The sequence below is a fragment of the Chanos chanos genome, chromosome 7, assembly GCF_902362185.1.
Source record: "Chanos chanos chromosome 7, fChaCha1.1, whole genome shotgun sequence".
Lineage (NCBI taxonomy): Eukaryota > Metazoa > Chordata > Actinopteri > Gonorynchiformes > Chanidae > Chanos > Chanos chanos.
The window spans coordinates 20,490,490-20,512,765 of NC_044501.1; the positions used below are offsets into that span (position 1 = coordinate 20,490,490).

Genomic DNA, 22,276 nt, shown 5'->3' on the forward strand with positions numbered 1-22,276 from the left:
AACACAGCCGTTACAAAGTGTGAGAGCACATCAGCATGTCCACACACACACGCACATGCACACACACACATACACACACACACACACACACACACACACACATACAAAGAGAGCATTAAAACACATGAATATTACCCGGGTATTTTATATTGCACATACAGAATACCACGGACCATCAATCTTTTGACCAGCTGGCCTCATAGCTGTGTTGACCAATGAACTCGTAAAGACAGCAAAGCCTGGAGCTAGAAACAGTGACATCAGACACTGATGAAGAGACCAAAAACCTTTCAAACAATTCTGTGATTTACCACAGGCAGGAGAGTATTTAGTTGGTGAGGAGTAAACATAAGCCCATAGTAATGTCACAGAAGACAGAATGTCTCCGTGTCACTGTTTGAAAAGGTTTAGTTTGTCTTCAACTCTGGTTGATTTCTCTCAGGACAGATGCTGGCACTTCCTGTGGCATTTCAAACACTTTTTTTAATAATGCCATATTTGCATTTTCTGAGTTATGAAGACATAGGAGGATTTAAGGATTAATCGAGAATCGCACCGTACACACTCACATTCTCTCTCTCTCACACACATGCCCACACACACATAGACACAGGCACACACACACACACACACAGACACACACACACACACACACACACACACACACACACGCACACACAGACGCACACACACACACAGACACAGACACAGACACAGACACACACACACACACACACACACACACAGACACAGACACACAAAAAGAAGACCAAACGCTTGTGGGTGGTGCAGTGAGAAAATGAAAAAGAGTCCGTAGGGATGTTGAGGGAGGAATTTAATCAGCACATCTAACAGAGCTGTTTGCCTCCCCACGAGACCACAGCAACTAATCAACATATTCATCCGCCAAACACAAAAACAAAGACGTCTCCTCCAGATAACTCATCGCCTGACAGTTACACTAATAGATTTATTCCAAATGCCCAAATCTATTTATTACAAATGTGTTCTATCATACACTAACTAGAATGGCTTCCATATATAGGCCTAAAACTAGAAATGAAATAAATGCTGATTTGTTGTTTTTTTTTTTAATATAATCCTCATTATTTCATTTTTCATTGTATTCCCAGTATCTACTGTAATGCACTTTCCTGAGTTCATTGTGAATGACAAGGGTTTATTATAGTTATTAAAATAATAAAATAACTGACTGATAAATAACTGAAGAGGCTTTGGACCTCTTTGGTTTGAATTGCTATATCAACGTTAGTATATTTTGTCCACACACAATCGTTTAGTTAGACTGTAACTCAGGTGTACAGTTTAACACGGACACCATATGTAACCTGCATGAGGCTTTGTTCGTTTCACTCTTCTCTGTTCAACCATTTTCTTTTCCTTTTTCTTTTTTGTTTAATAGCACTCATTCTGTGAGTCTGTAGATTAACTTAAGCAATGACTCCTTTTACATTCAGCAGGTTGAACTATAAATTTCATTATCTGTGGGAGGGGCCCTGTTTTCATTGGCTGAATTCAGTGGGTGGGTACAAGTGTCTCACTGTGTGCCCTTCTAATGCAGGGTGGCCTGCAGTGATTGGTTGTGGAAGGTGACGGGCGTGCGTGCGGGCAAATGGGGGCTCACCATGCGTCGGGTGCTCACCTCCCCGGCACTGTGGCTGCGTTGGCGGCTCAGGTGCTGCCGATGTGCCAGGAGGCTGCTGGGACGGGCACTCTGCAGGGGCAGCCGCGGGTCGATGAACGTCGTGGAACGGCAGTTATGGTCCACAAAGAAAGGCTGAGGAAAGAGAGACGGGTGTATCTTTACGTCCTGGGGATGGAGGGATCAGGGGGAGAGGAAATATTACGTATGAAAGAGAGAAATCACTGAGAAGGTAGAGGGTTGCAAAGAAGCCGGGTGAGGAGTACTCTGAGTGAATCTGACAATTACCTAACATGTCAAAAAGTAATCAAACACGGCACAGCCGCGCCAAACTTGACCGCTGCTATTTGCCCGAAACATGACCGTCAAGCACCTGTGTCTCCATGTATCATGTCACCCACGAGACTGGTTCAGGATATTTCAGAGTCTTACGAATACAGTGCTTAAAAAGAGATCCACCACAGCAACATCACCAGACAAAATCCACAACCTGCAATTTTTAACATTCCAGTCCATAGCACATAACTCTAGCATTATGTTTTTGTGTCATACCACTGGTTTCTCCTTACAGTTATTATGAGTTTCACTATTGTCTAGTTGGAAATAGTGTCACTGAAAGTCATGTCAATGAAGGACCTTGAACTGAGCTAGGAGAAGACAGAGAGGAGAGAGACAGGGAGAGAGACAGAAAGACAGACAGAGAGAGAGAGAGACAGAGTGAGAGAGAGAGAGGGGGGGGGAGAAAGAAAGAGAAAGGGTGGAAGAGACTGGCAACATCATATCAAAACATCAATATCATATAAAGTGATGAGTGATAGCTCCCCTTAAAATACCATCAGACAAATAATAAACTCATGTTCCAATCATCACCATCCAGAAAAGAAAAAACAGAAAGCTAGTCAGGAGAGGGAGAGAGAGAGAGAGGGAGAGGGAGAGGGAGAGAAAGAGAGAGAGAGAGAGAGAGAGAGAGAGAAAGTGTAACAGAGAGCTTGAGAAAGAGAGATACGGCAGACAGACAATCATCAGTCCAGTCTGTTAATGATAGTACTAGTCCTCTACTTTGGATGATGTGATTCTTATTCTGTTTAGGATTCTCACATTGCAGCTGTCTAAACTTGAATTCTCTGTTCCTGACTGTTTTGTCTCATACTGAGTTCGCTGCAGTGAATGTAGTGAATATGAATGAATGCAGAAGAGCAGATTGAATGAAAGGCAGGCTGAAAGAGAGAGAGAGAGAGAGAGAGAGAGACAGAGAGAGAGAGAGACAGAGTGAGAGAGAGAGGGGGGGGGGAGAAAGAAAGAGAAAGGGTGGAAGAGACTGGCAACATCATATCGAAACATCAGTATCATGTAAAGTGATGAGTGATAGCTCCCCTTAAAATACCATCAGACAAATAATAAACTCATGTTCCAATCATCACCGTCCAGAAAAAAAAAACAGAAAGCTAGTCAGGAGAGGGAGAGAGAGAGAGAGAGGGAGAGGGAGAGAAAGAGAGAGAGAGAGAGAGAGAGAGAGAGAGAGAGAGAGAGAGAGAGAGAGAGAGAGAAAGTGTAACAGAGAGCTTGAGAAAGAGAGATACGGCAGACAGACAATCATCAGTCCAGTCTGTTAATGATAGTACTAGTCCTCTACTTTGGATGATGTGATTCTTATTCTGTTTAGGATTCTCACATTGCAGCTGTCTAAACTTGAATTCTCTGTTCCTGACTGTTTTGTCTCATACTGAGTTTGCTGCAGTGAATGTAGCGAATATGAATGAATGCAGAAGAGCAGATTGAATGAAAGGCAGGCTGAATGAAGGGCAGACTGAATGTAGGACAGACAGAATGAAAGACAGACTGAATGAAGGACAGACTGAATGAAGGGCAGATTGAATGAAGGACAGACTGAATGAAGGGCAGACTGAATGAAGGACAGACTGAATGAAGGACAGACTGAACGAGGGGCAGACTGAATGAAGGACAGATTGAATGAAGGACAGACTGAATGAAGGACAGACTGAATGAAGGACAGACTGAACGAGGGGCAGACTGAATGAAGGACAGACTGAATGAAGGACAGACTGAATGAAGGACAGACTGAACGAGGGGCAGACTGAATGAAGGACAGACTGAATGAAGGGCAGACTGAATGAAGGACAGATTGAATGAATCACAGATTGAATGAAGGACAGACAGAATGAAGGACAGACAGAATGAAGGACAGACTGAATGAAGGACAGACTGAATGAAGGACAGACTGAATGAAGGACAGACTGAATGAAGGACAGACTGAATGAAGGGCAGACTGAATGAAGGACAGACTGAATGAAGGACAGACTGAATTGAGGGGCAGACTGAATGAAGGATAGACTGAATGAAGGGCAGACCTTGCCCGTGTGGTCGTGTTTCATTTCCCAGCCGCGCGGCAGTTCCAGCTGTTTGTTGGCGAACAGGTTGAGAAAAGTGACCAAGTCCCGATTATGCTGGTAACGCTCGAAATTATGGGCGTCCCGCCGCACCTTACTGATCATGTGCTTCAGACACGGGTTACTGGTAAACATGTGGTAGGCACTCTGTGGAGAGAGAGAGAGAGAGAGAGAGAGAGAGAGAGAGAGAAAGGGAGAATATAAGAGGATATAAATATAGAGGGGAAAACTGAGAGACAGTTGTATGTGTGTTACTAATACATTTCGGTTATGTAATTAAATCAAATAAAAGGTAAGTCTACTTCACAGCACAGCATCTGTATATGACTAGAGCCCTAGCGATATAGGATTTCTCAGACCGATACTGATTTCAATATCTGAGGATATAAAAATCCAATAATGATGTATCGGCCGATATTCTCCTTCTTCTTTTTTTTTTTCTCAGAAACACATAACATAAACAAATATTTTCCCCAACATTTGTTGTGTAGTTATTTAAGAGTCCTCACCAAGGTAACATAATGCAGTTTAAAAATAAACTTGTTTTATTGTCATAAATAGTACTTTGAACAAAAGTACAACAAAATATATGAAAGTTTTGATGAATACTACAGTAAACTGATACAGTGACAGAGAGTAAACGCTGCGGTTGAATGCCTCTAGCCTACATGACTGTTTGCATCAAGCACTTGTGACTTTGGGATTTGAGAAGCGATATTTTTGTTTTGCTACGAAGCCATGTTAGATAATTGTTCAGCTCCGACTGTAACTACAGACTTGCGAGTCGCAGATATATTTACCGTTGCTTCATTCAGGCAGAATAAGTTAAACGCGACAGTTAAATCGCTCATTAGCTGTCTTCCACTGATAAACATGGCATTAGCTAGCTTTGACCATAACCTAATTTAGCAATGGATAGCGTCATGAGCTGCTGTAAGCGATGTTGCTAGAGAAGTTTTAGAAGTGACGAGGGAGAAATGATAGGGCTGTTGTTTGTTTATTTGTTAGAACTGCCACACTGTTTGATCTATAAACCTACAATCAATATTGTCAACAGTTTAGTAACGTTAAGCGTAATTTTGATGTTTGACTGGCTGCTTAACGTTACTGCCGCAAAACCAGGTATGGCTCGCATGAATGTCATAACGTGGTTGAAGGATCCATCCTCCATCTCTTCTTAACTGTCATTTATCGGCCGTTGTAAACGCCGATACCAATTTAATCAGCATTTAGGCATGCCGATTTATCATTCGGGCTCTATATGTTACATAATATGGCATGATTATATTATATTATATTATATTACATTCCTGTGTTGATTGCAGGTATAGTTAATGAGGTTTTTATTTCATTGGCAGAGAAAAACAGTACTGACACATACTCAGATTAAAAAGGTTACATACATAGGAGAGAGGGGTCTACATTCGAGCTAAGAATGTCATAAGCGTTATTCGGCTAGGTTCACTACAGTGTTGATGATGATGATGATGATGATGATGATGATGATAAAAACAGTTCTGATGTGAATGTGGTAGTGTACTGGGGCAGGCAAGAGGAGCAGAACTGGAGAAAGAACCCGCTGATACTGGCGCTGTTCTGGGCGAGGTCCTCTCTGTGCTTGGACTGGAGTCATGCTATAGACAGACCAAGGGGCAGACTTACAGGGTTTGCATCCACCTCAGCAAAGAAGTCTGGGCTTGTGAGGAACTTGGCACTGGGTGACTGGAGCAGCTGAGAGAGCCAAGAACGAGAACTGGACGGTCCCACCACACCATCCCGACGGTACTCTGAAACACACACACAGCTCGGCTTTAGTGCGTGTGTGTGTGTGTGTGTGTGCGCATGGTATACGTATGACTTTCCTTGTTTAAACAGCCACTGTCAAGTTTTCTGTGGTCAAATGAACGATTAAATCCTATTAAATCACAGTTTATAACTCTTTAAGCTCAATTTCAGTCCTATGGAGTCCATTGGAGAGAGTTGTTAAAATGACATGATACCAGGGGTGCCTAAAACAAAACTATTTAGAAAAGCTAAGCACAGTGAACAAAACTGTGACAGCTAACCACATCAAAGACAGCAAAAGACTACAAAGACCAGAGTGCACTGCTCTTGCTGCACAAGCCTACACTAATGAAAGCCAAATGAACTGTAAAATCTCATACGGCCCTGGAGGTCACTACACAAAAACTACAAAGTCTAACAGCCAAACAGGGTGACAAATGCTAGAATGCATGACACTGGCAAAGTATGGTTAAAAAAGTAAACATTGACTAAGCCCCAGATGTCCAACACAAAACCATAACAGTGATAAAAAAGAGGATAATTAAAACCAAAAGAACTGCAAAACCCATAATGCATTGCTGTCCAACATACCAGGAATGGAGTGGTGCATGACGTCGTTTTCGTCAGAGGTCACTTCTGCCGTCTGCTCATCCGTCCTCTCGCTGGTTATTGTCCTTTGGATGCTCTGATACCTAACGGAGTGAAGGAGAAGAGGACAGAGGAAATAAGGAGGGCAAGACAAACGAAAGCAGAGGGAGACCCTCCTTTTTTAGGACTTTTCTTGAAGAATTTTTCTTTTTTTGGCTTAGTCCTTGTTTTGTGACATTTCACAATAAAAGAAAACACTCTCTAGCACTACCAGATATGATTTAAATTATCTTAATGCTATCCAAATGCATTCAGTTCTGTGCATATGTAAAAGTGTGCTTGTATCTTTGTGCGTGCATGTGTATGAGTGTGTGCATGAGCGTGTGTGTATGTTATATTTGTGTGTGTGTGTGAGTTTCTGACCGGCGGTTCAGCTGTTCCATTTGCTGTATAGAGTTAGATCTCTGTAGGATTTGAGGTGCAGCCGGTGCTGTGGGTCTCTGCCACGTTGTGGTTCTGTTCACATGATCCACGTAGAAAATACGCCCGTGGCTGTCTATACGAGCCTCCCAGTCTAAAAACATGCACGCATGCACACACACACACATACACATTTACACATAGTCTGAGCTTTAGTGAGGATGGGCACTAAACACCCCTGTTTTATGTCTCAATTCATTTTCACGATGTAGTGTTTGTTTTTCACTTATCCATACGCACTGGGAGGAAGAGGTTCGTCCACTCTCTGGTAACGGCTAACGTCATGGCGCACAGATGGAAGAGAGCGCATTGGCTGATGGCTGTTTACTGGGGCACTGGCACCTACTAGACAGAAAGGGGATGTGACCTCAAACATTTGCTAGTATTTCATAGAGGTAGTGATATTAAATACACCTGGGTAAGAAGGGCATGTTTAGGAGCTCTTGCTATAATGTTTCTATGTTTCACACTGCAGTATGAACAAACTGGATTGTTTGATCTGGGTCACGTAGCAGTGGCTGCTAGAAGCATGGTGTACTTAGCAACACCTGTTTATTCAGTTGACCACTATTTGCCTATAATTATGTGCTCTGACAACATTGTAAAATTGCTATGGGAGGCTTCTGACAAACAGATGAGGATGGATGACCCGAATAACAGCAACAATAATAAAAAACACAACATTTTACCTAATTCCCCGTCTGTTTCCGTGGCAACCTGGCCTGAGTCAGCCACTCCTCTTCCCTCTGACGGCCGCACCCGTTCCACCTGTAAGGCATTCGCTGACACTTGTCTCCGCCTTTGCCACACCTCCCAATCCTTCTCCTCTTGATTGGCTGCCTCACTACAGCTCCCAGACCCTGATTGGCTGGCAGCAGCTGCCCCACCTGTCTTGTCTGACGCGTTGCTGGATGTGGGCGTGGCCTCAGCAGTGGCCTGCGCAGGTGTCGCCGACTCCTCCCCAGCCTCTTTGGGAGCAGCATCTCCCTCACTCTAAAACCAAATAAATACAACTGGGCTGAGTTTACCACTTACAAAACAATGTACCTGAGGCACTGCTATTATAACAGCACAGACCATAACCGTTTTGAATGAGAAGCACTAATTGCAGTTTAAAAAGGTCTGAAAATTCAACACACTCAATTGGGCTCCTCTCATATAAAGACTTTAATGTAGGTTATGCTGTGACAAATAAGGACTTGAATATCTACATGAATAACTCAAAAACAATTCATAAAATGATTATGATACAATTCATAAAGAATGCAAACAGATGCAAACAAGTAGTGTTGATACGTATAACTACGCAAATAACTCAGAAATTCAATATAATTAGATAAAAAGATGCAGAAAAGTGACATGTATAAACATAACTATATGGCTATTGTTCTGATCTAAGTCACATGCAAAGAGTGATTTTTTCACTATGATTTATAAGATAAGAAAATTTCAGGGCAGTCAATGTAGTCCTCTCACACAGCACACACAAGCATGTGTGTGAAGACCACACTGGTGTCTCTCTTACCGTCTGGGTAGAGAGCGGGGATGCAGCCGCGGGTGGCTGTGTGGCTCCTGAGGTCGGGCCCTCCTCTTGCCCTCCTTCTGCTCCTCCTTCCTGACTCCTCGTGGTGCCACTATCCGCTCCTTCGGCCGTCGACGCAGCATCATCGCCGTTAACAATCGTTTCCCCATCAGACTCCACCCTCGCTCCCTCCCCCTGCTCCTGCTCCTGCTCTGAGGAGGCGTTCACCTCTGCTCCCGCCCCCACTGTCGTTTGATTGGTCGCCGGCGCCTCATGAGAGGCGCGACCTTCCTCGTCCTCATCGGAGTCGATATGCAGCATGGCGTTGAGCCGCGTGTCTGTGGGGAAGCTGCAGCGCAGTTTGGGTGAAGCGGCACCCAGGGGCCGCTCCCCAGGACCCTTGGGGGCCTCGATGGCATCCAGGTAGTCATTGAGGGAGACCTGCCTCTGTGTGTGGCCCGTGGCTCCCTCAGGCAGTTCGGGGAGCCCGTTCTCAGGGAGGTCGACGTCTCCATCCTCCACGGCCCTGAAAGCCTCTCCATGGAGGGAGCCCTCAGATCCTGTGGGGGAGGGGCCCCGGGCAACACGGGACGAGGGATGCAGGACATCTTCATCATCTGAGGGGCTACCAGGGTCTCCGTTTACAGAGGACGCCCCCAAAAGAGAGCCCATAGCATCTAGTGAAGAGTTAGTGTGTATTGATGGGCGTGTGTCAGTGAGTTGGGATGAGAGTGGGTGGCAAAAAGAGAGAGAAATAAGGAAAATGAATGAACATTAAATGAAGAGGTGCCTCATAATGTATTATATAGACAAACAATCTGGTCCACACACACAGGAAGAATTAGACAGAAGAAGAGATAATTAAACTGTAGAAACAGATTGTTTCCACGCACAAAACAAAAAAATACACATACACAAACAATCGATTCTTACCTTCATGTCCAGTGGAGGTTATTTCTACTTTGAACTGAAGCTGGCCGCTAACATGCTCTGTGGGTAAACGACGACTCAGTGTGTAGGTGACAAGCTGACCTCTACACACACACACACACACACACACACACACACACACACACACACACACACACACACACAAACAAACACACACACACACAAACACACACAACACACACACACACACTCACACACACACACACAAACACACACACACACACACAAACACACACACACACACACACGCACACACACACACACACACACACGCACACACCACAGTGTTTAAAGTTCTGTGCTGAACAGTCATTTCAGATAACCAGTATACTAACATTACATTAAACATTTAGGTTTCTCATGCAGGTTGTACACATCCTTTAACATGACACTTAATCAGAAATTTCACTTCAGTGAAAAAAAAAATTGGAACAGGGAAATTATTTTGAAAGAAAGAAAGAGTTATAATTTTTAACAAAGCAGTTGTCAGATGGGGTCCTAAACATTCTGATAGTTACAATCATTAAAAAGTGGGTAGTAATAGCTTGACACATTTTAACACAACTATTGTTGGAACTGCCTACACACCCTGATGCATGCCTCTCCAAGAGTCTCTGTACCGACAAGGTCAGCTGACCAAGGAAGCGTTTTATGATTGGCCGGCTTTTGGCAAATTTGTCCTTGACCTCGATTTCCAAAACGTCAGTCATCAACGCCACAAAGGTATACTTCTGCAGAGAAGAGAGATCAATAAGAGCTACAACTGATTGAGTGTACTCTTTGCATGACAATCATGCACATGTATATGAATGCGCTGCATATGCGTGGGTGTGTATTACACATCTGTGTGCGAGTAAGTGTTTGTGTATTTGTGTACATGAGATTACATGTGAATGTGAATGTGTGTGTGAGTGTGTGTGTGTGAGTGTGAGTGTGTGTGTGTGCGTGTGTGAGTGTGTGTATGTGTGTGTGTGTGTGCGTGTGTGAGTGTGTGTATGTGTGTGTGTGAGTGTGTGTGTGTGTGCGTGTGTGCATGTGTGTGTGTGTGTGTGTGTGTGAGTGTGTGTGCGTGTGTGAGTGTGTGTGCGTGTGTGTGAGAGTGTGTGTGTGTGTGTGTGAGTGTGTGTGTGTGAGTGTGTGTGCGTGTGTGAGAGTGTGTGTGTGTGTGTGTGTGTGAGTGTGTGTGTGAGTGTGTGTGTGTGTGTGTGTGAGTGTGTGTGTGTGAGAGTGCGTGCGTGTGTGTGTGTGAGTGTGTGTGTGTGTGTGTTATGCACCTCTCCATGCCACACAGGGTTGGTGGTGTTGGCGATGATGGAGGATCGTCTCTCCTGGCCATGGTGGGTGAAGGCAGGAAAACCCGCCCTGTTTCCTGGCTGAATGGACATCTTCAGATAAGGGTCAGGGTTGAAAAACATCCCCTTCTTCAGGCCTTGTGCCCGTATGTCTACAGGAGGGAGAGAGAGAGAGAGAGAGAGAGAGAGAAGTTCTCACACATATTCACAATGACTAGATGCATCATCAGACTGTATTGCTTTGAGGAAAGTTGCAATAACATATTTCTGCCACAAGGAGGCAGCAAAGATGTGCGATATGAGCTAAGACTCCACTTCTGATTCAAAAAACAAAAGTAACCTCAGATTAAATGAATGTAAACATTACAAACATGTACCAAATAGCAAAACACCAAACTCAAGCCACACCCAAAACAAGTCAAACCAACACACACTAGAAAAACAACTGTTCATTTTTGCTCAAATCACAAAATCACAAAACTCACCAGATATGGTGAAACTGACGAGTTTTCGACAGTGCTCCGTTATGAACTGTCCATCCACAGTGCCCACCTGAAACAAGCAAACACACACATCTCATCACTCCACCTATCCTGGGAGTCCAAAGCGTAGTCTTTTAATCAACCATCCATCATAACATCCTTCCACATAAACAAATTCCAGTGGCGCCTGAATAAAATTGTAGTGAACTGAATCAACATTAACACAAACAGAATGGGTCAAAATAAGACAAAGAAAAATACCTCAGCTGCACAGAATCAGTTATAATAAACTGTATTTCACTGAAGCACAGGTTTCAGTTTCACTTTCTGCTCGTGTACTGAGCAACTCGATACGAAATTAATTTTTGAGCCTAATCCCGAAGACATGTGACAGTGCAGGCCGGGGTAGGAGTGAGAGAGAGTGAAATCCTATCTCTGCCCAGATGGACAGGTGCACTGTGGGATTGGCTAATCTGGTCACAGTATGTATTAAAGAGCCTTCTCAAAGTCTCCCTGTCAATGACTCTGATCGGGGGATTAATTCTCCGCATTTTTATATCAAATTAATTTGAGCCAGCTGGTTTCAGAGCATCCTATTCCAGCACTGATATTTAAGGCCTCTGGAGAGCTGAAGAACCAGAGACAGAGAGACGGAGACAGAGAGTGAGATAACGGGGGGATGGGGACCTAGCGTTTAGAGATGCTAAAGAGGAGCTTGCTAAATTTTAATGGTCGTGTTAAATTATTCATCTCCATTATCATGCGTTTCCTCATTAAAGTAAGACTCACACAGGTTACTACAGAGCACAACTGAGCTGGCCATGAAGTCCTTCTTTGAGAAGACAAACACATACAGGATTTGCAAACTGCGTTTAAACGGAATGATTTGAATGTTTCAGTGTTTGGAGCACTGGGCTATTCTTACAGGCTGACTGGTCAGAAACTAATATTGAAGACATGCCTCAGTTACATAAGTAGAAAACAGCTGTTCTCTATTTCCATAGAGAAGAGAGATGGATTCTAAGTTTGGGACACTAACCATGGAAACCTTCGCAGGAACAGCCACTGAAACATTAGAGTCTCTTTAATCCTGAAGTATCTGTAAATCCCGTTTTACTCATAGTGGACTCCACGATTGGACATCACTAACCACCCTGAGCACGACATTCTATGATCTATCCAGATTTAAATCTGTCCTAAAAACCACATCACATCACAGGTCTGTGCTGAATGTTGAGCTCTGTGCTCAGCAGAGGTGCTTGCTTAAGAGAATCTCGAAGCTAAGAGCTAATTGTTTTGCTTGACATACATAAAGAGCTAACTACTGTTTTTGTTAGAGAAGCTTTTGTTTGTTTTCACTGCGAGCTCTCCCCTGTCACAGTGTGTATATTAGCTTTCATAGCCATCGCAAAGTACACTCACGCCAAGTCTGAGTCAGGAGGACTGTCTCACCAATACCGCGTGAGCTAGTGGGGCACGTGACTATCTATAGGCAGTACCCTTTGGCCTAATTTCACCAGTGTCTTTCAAAGCAGCTGAGGACTTGTATTTCAAAGGAACCATTGCTCTTTGAACATTCTCAGCATCGCCATGAATCTGATACACTCTATGGACTTAGCTAAAGCTCCTAGCACAGGCCAACGGGTCTCGCTAACACGACGTGATGGACAATGGCATTGCAGGACCATATTGCTGGGACTGGTAAACCAGACACAGAAAGAATTTGGACTTAAAAACAAACAAACAAACAAAAAACACTTCTCTGGTCAGAGTTAACAGTTACACAACAGCAGTGACAGGTCAAATACATGTAATATGTGGATTGGTCACACAGATGGATGCATTAATTTGACATCTGTATGGATCTGCCTTTTGTTTATCTATCTATCTATCTATCTATCTATCTATCTATCTATCTATCTATCTATCTATCTATCTATCTATCTATCTATCTATCTATCTATCTATCTGTTAAACTTGTTTGGGGCTCCCTTCCTAAGACAACACACTCTCTGTTGCCTATGTGCTTATACTGAGCAAAACCGGAACATACACCATAAAAACGCGCACACACGCTATCACATACACGGGCTATCTCACCGTTATTCCGGGGTTCTTGACAGTAATGCAAGGCGTGGTCGCTCTTAAGGCTCCGCTTACTCCATGGTAATATTTAAAGCAGATCTTTGTCTCCGCTGAGGGGAAAGACAAACACACACACATGTAGAGATACACAGACACAAATTCATAAACGCATCACAAGAAAGTCTCACTGAAGGCCCTGACCTCCTCATTACACCTCACCTTTCAATCCAAAATCTAACCCCAAAAGTTGGCATCTGCCTGTGTGTGTGTGTGGTTCTGTGGTAGGTGTATAGCCATGTATTCACACAAATACAGGAATAATGAAAAAACAGAAAAGTGCCAGTTCTCTCCAAAGGACACTCTTGCAGCCTGGTTAGCAGCCTGTAGTTACAGCAAAATGGAAGCAAATGGATAGTCTTTAATGTAAACACAAACATGACTCTGTGTGTGCGAATGTGTGTGTGTGTGTGTGTTTGTGAGATAAAGAGAGAGAGAGGGAGACAGAGAGAAAGAGGGAGGGAGACAGAGAGAGAGAGAGAGAGACAGGCATACAGAGATGGTACACTTACGTTCCATAAAATAGGGTCCAGGCTCCAGCTTCCAGACGATTTGGCCCCGATGTGTTCCATTCACCCCACGGTTCTTTGAGTCCCACACGTTAGCAGGACACGTTTCATCTGAGGACACAAAACATTAGACTGAGTAGAAAGGGTTCTCACGTGAACAAATCAAACTGAGCGTGTATGTTCTGACGGATTAAAGGACACGTTATTCAAGACTTCAGAATTTCATGCAGACGTCTTTATGAAATCCACATAAGACTCAATAGCCTTTTTTAAATGACGATCTGTGTGTCTGAGACCCAGTGTAACAGAGCTGACCCCATCCATCATATTTAACTCTAACCTTCAATAGAGGCCTAATGCAACAGAGTTGACCCCACTCATCACTGTTAACTCTGACATCCAATAAAGACTCAATGTAACAGAACTGACCCCATTTATCACAGTTAACTCCAACTTCCAATACAGGACCAGTGTCAGAGACATTATCCTGTTTATCACAATGAACTCTAACATCCAATAAACACACAGTTTAACAGAACTGACCCCTTTTGTCAAAGACAACTCCAGTTAACTCCAACTTTCAGTGAAGGCCCAGTGTAACAGAGATGACTCCATTTATCACAATTAGCTCTAACGTACTATAGGCACGGTGTAACAGAACTGACCCCATCTATCACACTTCAACCTAACTGACCTGAAAAGGTGACACTGAGAAAAACAACACGAGTAACATAGAAATGAAAGGCAGTTTTAAAATTATCCCTTAAATACTATATATTTATATTCACATATATATATATATATATATATATATATATATATATATATATATATATATATATATATATATATATATATATATATATATATGGTTTTTTTTTGTTTTTTTTTTGCATATAATGCATGTATATTGGTTCAAATTGAAATTATGCAAACTAATTTGACAACTTTACTGACTGGCAAATAAATAGATACACAAGGGTAATCTGTTGACTATGACTCAAACAAACGTAAAGCTACAAGCAAAAGGCTTTTTCTTCAAATCTGACTGAGCATCACAGAGTTGACAGACAAGAGTTACAGATATGACCATTCTCAGGCAGGAACTGTTTCCTGTCAGTTCTGTATCTCTGAAGTCATTTGCTCAACACCATCCTGAGCAAACACCCCCATCCCCACCCCACTGTCTCCCATCTGCTGAGCACAGTCACTGCATTCTCTCAGCACCCTCTGAGAGAGAAAGAGAGAGAGAGAGAAAGAGAGAGAGAGAGAGAGAGAAAACAAGTGTGGAACCATCCACACCAATAATCACACCACCAACTCTGTGACATTTTCTATGACACAACTTCACAGCCCTGCTTGTTCCCTGCTGTTGGTAATAGAGAGAGAACACAGAGCAAAGAGAAAAAGACAACAGTAACTACACACTCAGGAATGATTTGTTATTTGATCTTCATCTACCCGGTGCTATTTATAATCCATTAAATTTGGAAAACAGTTTATTTGCAGACGTATTGAGGCCAGTCAGACTGAAAAGTGTGTGAGAAGCTACAAGCTGTGGGGTAGATGTAAAATCTGCATGAATTGATTTGGTGTGTGTGTGTGTCTGTATGTGTGTTGGGGGGGGTTAAGCCTAGCAGACAGGACTGTGGTTTGATTAGGTCCACGTGTCCATTAGCTTCGATGCATTGCCTTGTAGAGAATTTCAGAGAAATCAATAAAGCCACACACAGATCAGAGACCAAATGACCCCATGTCCCCATCTTCTCCTTTTTTCTCTCTACGCTACTATCAGTCTCACTCTACTAGCCCTGTCAGTATCTATAGCACACACACACACACACACACACACACACATACTGTGTCTCAGTTACTCTCTCTCTGCCTCTCTCTCATATTTCAAAACAGGACTTTCTCCTAAATATCGCAAAATGCAAAATAAACTAAAAAGTCGAAGCATCCTATGAGTGATTCACACAGTTATTATCACTAAAACCACTTCATCGTAAATCTCTCAGCTCATGTTAATTCTACCCCGTCTGCCTGTTTTTATTTAGCCATTATCATTTTTTTCACAATAAGCTTTGGTACTTCTCTGCGTGTCATACTTGAAGTATCATTTACCCAGGCTGAGCTGGCAGCCTCTGCTGTCTCCAGCGGTGGGGTCCGTGCTGGAGAAGAGCCAGAGCTGAGGTCATCCAGAAGCTGGAGAGAAAACAGCAGTTCTTTTTGCACCTCATTGTCTAAAGTGACTGTCCAATCTAATCCATCCCGCACTCGGACCAAGTCCATACATTTTTCTTTTTTTGTTAATTGATCTAGAAATGAGTCTGTGTTTTTCACAGATGGGCGTCCTCTGGAGAAATGCATGACTGACAGTTTGTTTTGCATTCTCATTAGCTGTAAACTTTAAGGGACTAATTATAATTATGCACTTTTATTACGAGCACAATAAAGCTCTAACTACTTTATCTTCTGATGATGTCTTTCTAGTGCAGCCGCCTTATCGTAAACATGTCATTAAGCCTTTATTTACACCACAGATGCACACACTTGGATCTGTATACAGACCGCTATCTATGAATGGCTTACAGAGAGTTAAAAATGGTTGCAAGACTCATTTAGACGCCTACTGATGCCTCTCTAAATTCTCTGTGCTTGTGCTGTGTAATCATCAAATATGGCTTCATATGAGTCACGTGGTTATGAAAAAACAGGGGAGAATTTTACAGTAGAGTGCTATGCAGTAAAACATGATTTAAGATAGACCTTTTATGAATGGTGCTAGGGCTTGTGAAATGTAATTGTGTGGTGCTACCATTCAACCTGTCATCCCCTACTGTAGAGAAAAAACCCTCCAGCCTTGTCCCTCTGTGATTCACGCGTCAGTTTCTGAAGCTATATCACTCTCTGACAGTCTCTCTATGTCGCGTCTCATCCACGAAAACGAGCTACAACTCATCCTCTGACCGTCTCTCCCTCCGTCCCCCTTCCTTCTGTCAACCCTCAAATCACACAGCCTGAAAATACATCAACCGAGGGTAAGCAAGGCTCACAGTGGCAACATCAAACCCATCACCTCCATACCAGGAGCATGTGCCTACCCGGGAGAGAGAGCGAAACCAATCAGAAAGCGGCTCTACAGAACAAAACCCGCCCTTTCACCTCATTCCATCAACGCACCATACCACCACTTGACCTTCGACCACGTTGTGAGAATCCATCACGCGGTCCCTGCCCGGCACTGTTCGGGAACCCGTTCTACTCTAGCGTAATGAATAAGCCAGGCTTAAGGCCGCTGTTCAGTTGCCTCACTGCTGTCTAGATCATACATCAGACCCTGGACCAGCCTCCCGGGGACCATCTCATAGACCCTCAAATACTGTAATCCAAGCTCCAGAGACTTCCGGATCAATGCCTGGCCCCCCAGAGCAGAGAAGGAAGCTCCAGCTAAGATTCAAGCCTCTGGGCTCTACTTTCAGGTTGGTTTGATTTACAGGTCCTTTGCATGGAGGGGCTATTAGTCTGTGAGCTATGGTGCCAAACTACAATAAAGGAATGAGGAGATGATGTGAGATGACATGTGGCAATGTAAAGACAACATATGTGACCTTAGACTCAGGTTAAACACACAAAGACAGAAAAATGAATAGACTCAGCGTTGAGAAAATAAAAATTTTAAAAAGTTAAGTTTCTCTTTGTGAGTTTGTAATTTGTAAATTTTACAGACTGTGCTATGTTCAACAATGTCTATCACTAAAAATCAATTTATGTCACTATAAATCACTATATGTCAAAACTGAATTGTTAATTAATAAATAGAATAGTTCAAAATCCAACCATTTTTAGACATTTTACTCCCTAAAATCAGCTGAGCTCAAGCACGATAATAGTTGGGCTCGAGTTAAAACCATAAAGACAGAAAGACAAACATGAACAACCTTAGCACTGAGAACATCACTACGAAAAGAATATCTTAAGTTAAGGTTTTTACCAATAGTATGATTCTCTTCCTATGGAACAAAAACCAACAACAATAGTTATCCAATCATCAACTCAGATTGTGAATAACACAGAGACAATAAATAAATAAAACATTCATTCTGTACATAAAGATACACAGTAACATCAGAGAATAGGAACCTCAATGTACAGAGAGGGGAATTTTTGTATAGGACAATACAGTTAGGTTTCACTGTGGTAATACCAGTTGACCATGTCCTTTTACAGATGGGTAATAAAGTTACATAACTCTTAACTGGTTTCCTTTGCTTAGTCTGACTGTCCAACAGCTCCTCTGAACTATGTCTGCAATAAGCATGTGTGTATCTGCTAAAGGGTTAAGCAATTTGATCTGCCCTTCAATGTGAGCAGGATGACAGAGTGGAGAGAAAGAGAGAGAGAGATGAGAAGATGGAAAAGATAAAAGGCAGCCAATGACAAGGTGTTATCCCACCATCACATGGCTGAGTCAGCACTTTATCTCTCACTCTTTCAATCTTTCACTCTTTCACGCTCTCTCTCTCTCTCTCCCTCTCTCTCTCCCTTTCTCTCTCTCTCACACACACACACACACACCACACACACACACACACACACATATTCACACATAAAAATTCACAGACCCTCTGTATTCAGCTCTGCCAAGTATGGAAATAGAGGTCATGTGTCCTGTATTTGCACTGTGTCCTGTCCAAGCTGCAGGAAAACAGTATCTTTGTTCAACAGTTTACAGTAATCCATCATGGACTCTGCTACTTATCCCCAAATACACTCATCTTGACTCCTACAGCCATCCAAAAATAACATCCAACATTAACCGGTACAACCAGAAAACAGGACTATTCTATTTGTAACCCTCTGATGCTGGAGCTATCCAAGGAAAGTCAGCCATTTAGAGACAGCCTTTTTTTTCATGTCCATAAACCCTGATTTTATAATAACATCTGTTTGAAGTCTCACTCTCTAACAGGGCAGGCTTTGATGAACTTCTCTTTCTCCCACTCATCTTACTCTCAGTAACAGCCCCTCCTCCCCACAGTGACTCACCAATGTGGTACAGCCCGATCCAGTCAGTGGCGTCCACTTGTTCCTTGATGTCCCAGGAAATTACGAGGTTCTGCCCGCGACCGAGCGTGAACTGGTAGGTGGAGGCCGTGAGCGAGGAGCGGTTCTCTGACGTCACCAGGTCCGTGTCGCTATTGGCCCGCTGGAGCCCCATTGGTTCTGGAGGCACCACCCTAGTCCCGCTCACAGCCCCGGCCCCGCCCCTGCTCTGCACTGATAGGCTGCGCAGGTTCTCGGGGCTGAGTGTGTAATGCATGTGCGGGCTACGCCTGCGCACCACCAGCAGGTGCTCGCGGGCGGTGGTGCCAGTTGCCATGGCGACGGAATGGTTGGTATGGTTGTGGGTGTGGTGAAGGGAGGGGCTGGTGTGGTGAGGAGGGGGAGGGTGGGGCCGGGGGCGGGGAGGGAGGACAGCAGTAGCGAGAGAGGGGCGAATGGTGAAGGCCTGACCAATGGAAGGGGAGAGGGAGAACTGATGGGGAGGGGGGACTAAAGGGTCAGGGAATGGGGGACTGGGGCCAGGGTTTGGGACCTACAGGACAGACAGTGTGAATGACACCAGCCTATAGGTTCCTCCTCCACGGCTGAACCTGCCAAAGACTGCGTTTAGCATCTAAATCACCTCATTTACCCCCCTCTCTGGACACACCAATGAAACCCCAGTCTCTGGTACCACTCATTCAATGAGGTGTTAACCTCTGCAGACAACCCTATCCAGGGCGTCACTCTGATATGTAACATCCAGTACAGATCTCGGCTATGCACTACATCCAATCTCAGCCCTGGAGTACAAAAAACACGCACGCACACATACACACACACTCACTCACTCAATTACACACACACACATACACAACTGAAGTATTCGTTTTCTAGATGACGAAGGCAAATGTAAGTATCTCCCCAGATTTCCCTTTGGGTGGAAACGAGTGAGTGATTTCTGCTCAGCACATGTGAGCTGACATTTGTAAAGGAAGAGCAGTCTAGTCTCAGAGAGCTCTGGGCAGGAAAGGCGGGGTCATGAGAGGCCCTGGTCTCCACTCTCACTGGGGCTCCAGGGTAAGGCCTGGAGAACCAGGGGTCACCTAAATGGGTACTCCTCACAAAGAGATGGGAGCAGGAGTGACACCTAAAACAAGAAAGGGAGAGAGAGAGAGAGAGAGAGAGAGAGAGAGAGAGAGAGAGGTCAGTACTTCATACAGAGATATGACCGAGTGACTTGACTTAGTAACATGAACAACATGAGTAACATAACAAAAATCAATTCAAAGTTGAGAAATATCAATGAAATGATGACCTGCTGAAGAAGTATCACTGTACCACTTCTATTTATCAGCTGATTAAATCAATAAAAACAATGATTTAAACATGAATCAAACCTTAAAATTTGTGGGTGTGTATTACACGTTCCATTCACATTTCATTCTTCCTCATTTTTGCATGCTTCTATGGTAATCCAGGACAAATTAAAACCTTGCTGGCTGAACAAAATCCCACAATATAGTTTCCCCTTACAAAGCATTTGTCATAAAGTTTTTTTGGCTAAGAGAAGCTGCCCTGTCTTGCTTAGATCATCCCCTGATCAGATCAGCACGCCAGGACTAAATCAATCTTCATACGCTACAGCCCATGTTAGCAGCAATCTGTCTGCTGTCTGGACTTTTATTAAGACAAAATGGTAGAGAAGGAGGGAGGGAGAGAAACAAAGAGAGGATGACACGAACAGGATTCAATCTGTTCACTGTTACAGAGAGAGAGAGAGAGAGAGAGAGAGAGAGAGGAAAAGAGAAAGAAAGAGAAAGATAAAAAGACAGAAGGGGAGGCATCGTAACACAGCTGAGTGACCCTCCCCCCAGGTTTCTGTTAGAAGGAATTTTAATCTCAGCAGATAGACAGAGTGAGGGAATAGAGAGAGAAAGAGAAATTAAGACATGGGATGGGCTTAAGCATTACTGTATTTAACTGGGGGAGGGAGGGTTAGTTATGGTGTTAAAATGTCTCTCTCTCTTTCTCTTACCGTCTCACCTTGGTTCTGATTATCTATTAGAACACAAGGCAATCTGAATAACTAATAAGAAATACTCTACGTAAGACTTTATAATTACTTTGCCCTTCACACTGTCCTTGAACCAATGAGTTTAAAAACCCACACGAATTAGAGCAAAGCTAATAAGTATTGAGTTGCTAAGAGACTGAAAGGAGGAGAAGAGCAGAAATGAAAAATCTATCTATCCAACAACGTACTGATCAACGTATGGCTGTATCAGTGAATCAGTCTAGCTATCTATATCTATAATGAACATCTATCTATCTATCTATCTATCTATCTATCTATCTATCTATCTATCTATCTATCTATCTAGCTACCTGTCTGTCTGTCTATCTATCTACCGGTCTGTCTGTCTGTCTGTCTGTCTGTCTGTCTGGCTGGCTGACTGACTGACAGGCTGTCCATCCGTCAGCCTGTCTTTCTTTTAGACCTGCTTTCTAGTGTAGAGAAGCGAGTGTCTCTCAGGAGGGTCCTAAATTAGATCTCTCTGTCAGGCCTGTGTGGCGAGCCTGAGGAACTGTGTGAGAATCAGTGTATCCCAGCCAGCCCAACATCCTGCTTCCACCTCACCCCAGCATGATCTGGCCACTCACCAGACAGCCACTCTACAGCCACGGCCAGCCTCACCACAGCCAAGAGCTATCTCCACGTATCTCACCCTATAAAAGTCAAGAGCAGCGTCGCTGCGCTACAGCTAACGCCAATCTCGCTATGCTACAGCTAAGCACAGTCTTGCAACACTAAAGCAAGGAGCAGTCTCGCTATGCTAACGCTAAGAATGGAGTCACTATATTACTGAAAAGAGTCTCACTACAGGCAACTGTTATCACAATATACAGAAAGAGCCAAGAGCAAGCTCAAAGTGCAATAGACTGCTGGGAGCAGAGTCACTACACTATAGACTATAGCACTCAAACTACAGCCAAGAGTTGTCTGATTCTGGGCTCAAGTACTCTAATGATTCTTAAGCCATGAGAAAAGTCAGTCTATGACAAGGGAGTGGTATAGCTACAATACAGCCAAGACCAGCACTCTTATGATTCAGCAGAGAACAGTGATGATTCTGGCATAGCAAACTTCACCGGTGTTAAATTAACTCTTGAGTGTTTTTAACAATCCACACTCTAGAGCTGGGGTCTCAAACTCCGGTCCTGGACGGCCGGGGTCCTGCTGTTTTTCTTGTAGATCAACTAAATAGAATCTCTGATTGGCTGAAGAGTGTGCACACCTGTTTTCAAGGTGAAAATCAACAGGTAACTAAGAGGTGAAAACAAAAATCAGCAGGACCTGGCCCTCCAGGACCGGAGTTTGACACCCCTGCTCTAGAGGGTAGAGTA

At 43.6% G+C, this 22,276-nt stretch overlaps 1 protein-coding gene across 1 annotated transcript in view; it reads right to left on the reverse strand.

Moving 5' to 3' along the window:
- The window catches only part of hecw2b (HECT, C2 and WW domain containing E3 ubiquitin protein ligase 2b), a 28,018-nt gene extending 8,813 nt beyond the window's left edge, over positions 1-19,205 (reverse strand). The window contains exons 1-15 of the mRNA XM_030779065.1: positions 18,872-19,205; positions 13,826-13,933; positions 13,272-13,366; positions 11,175-11,241; positions 10,672-10,841; positions 9,986-10,128; positions 9,380-9,480; positions 8,450-9,123; positions 7,614-7,917; positions 7,165-7,266; positions 6,868-7,018; positions 6,448-6,548; positions 5,734-5,858; positions 4,033-4,218; positions 1,646-1,798 (exon numbers count right to left, since the gene is read on the reverse strand). Coding sequence (XP_030634925.1) covers positions 1,646-1,798; positions 4,033-4,218; positions 5,734-5,858; positions 6,448-6,548; positions 6,868-7,018; positions 7,165-7,266; positions 7,614-7,917; positions 8,450-9,123; positions 9,380-9,480; positions 9,986-10,128; positions 10,672-10,841; positions 11,175-11,241; positions 13,272-13,366; positions 13,826-13,933; positions 18,872-19,205 — 2,814 coding nt within the window. The remainder of the gene's footprint in view (positions 1-1,645; positions 1,799-4,032; positions 4,219-5,733; positions 5,859-6,447; positions 6,549-6,867; positions 7,019-7,164; positions 7,267-7,613; positions 7,918-8,449; positions 9,124-9,379; positions 9,481-9,985; positions 10,129-10,671; positions 10,842-11,174; positions 11,242-13,271; positions 13,367-13,825; positions 13,934-18,871) is intronic.
- Between the last annotated feature and the right edge of the window lie 3,071 nt (positions 19,206-22,276).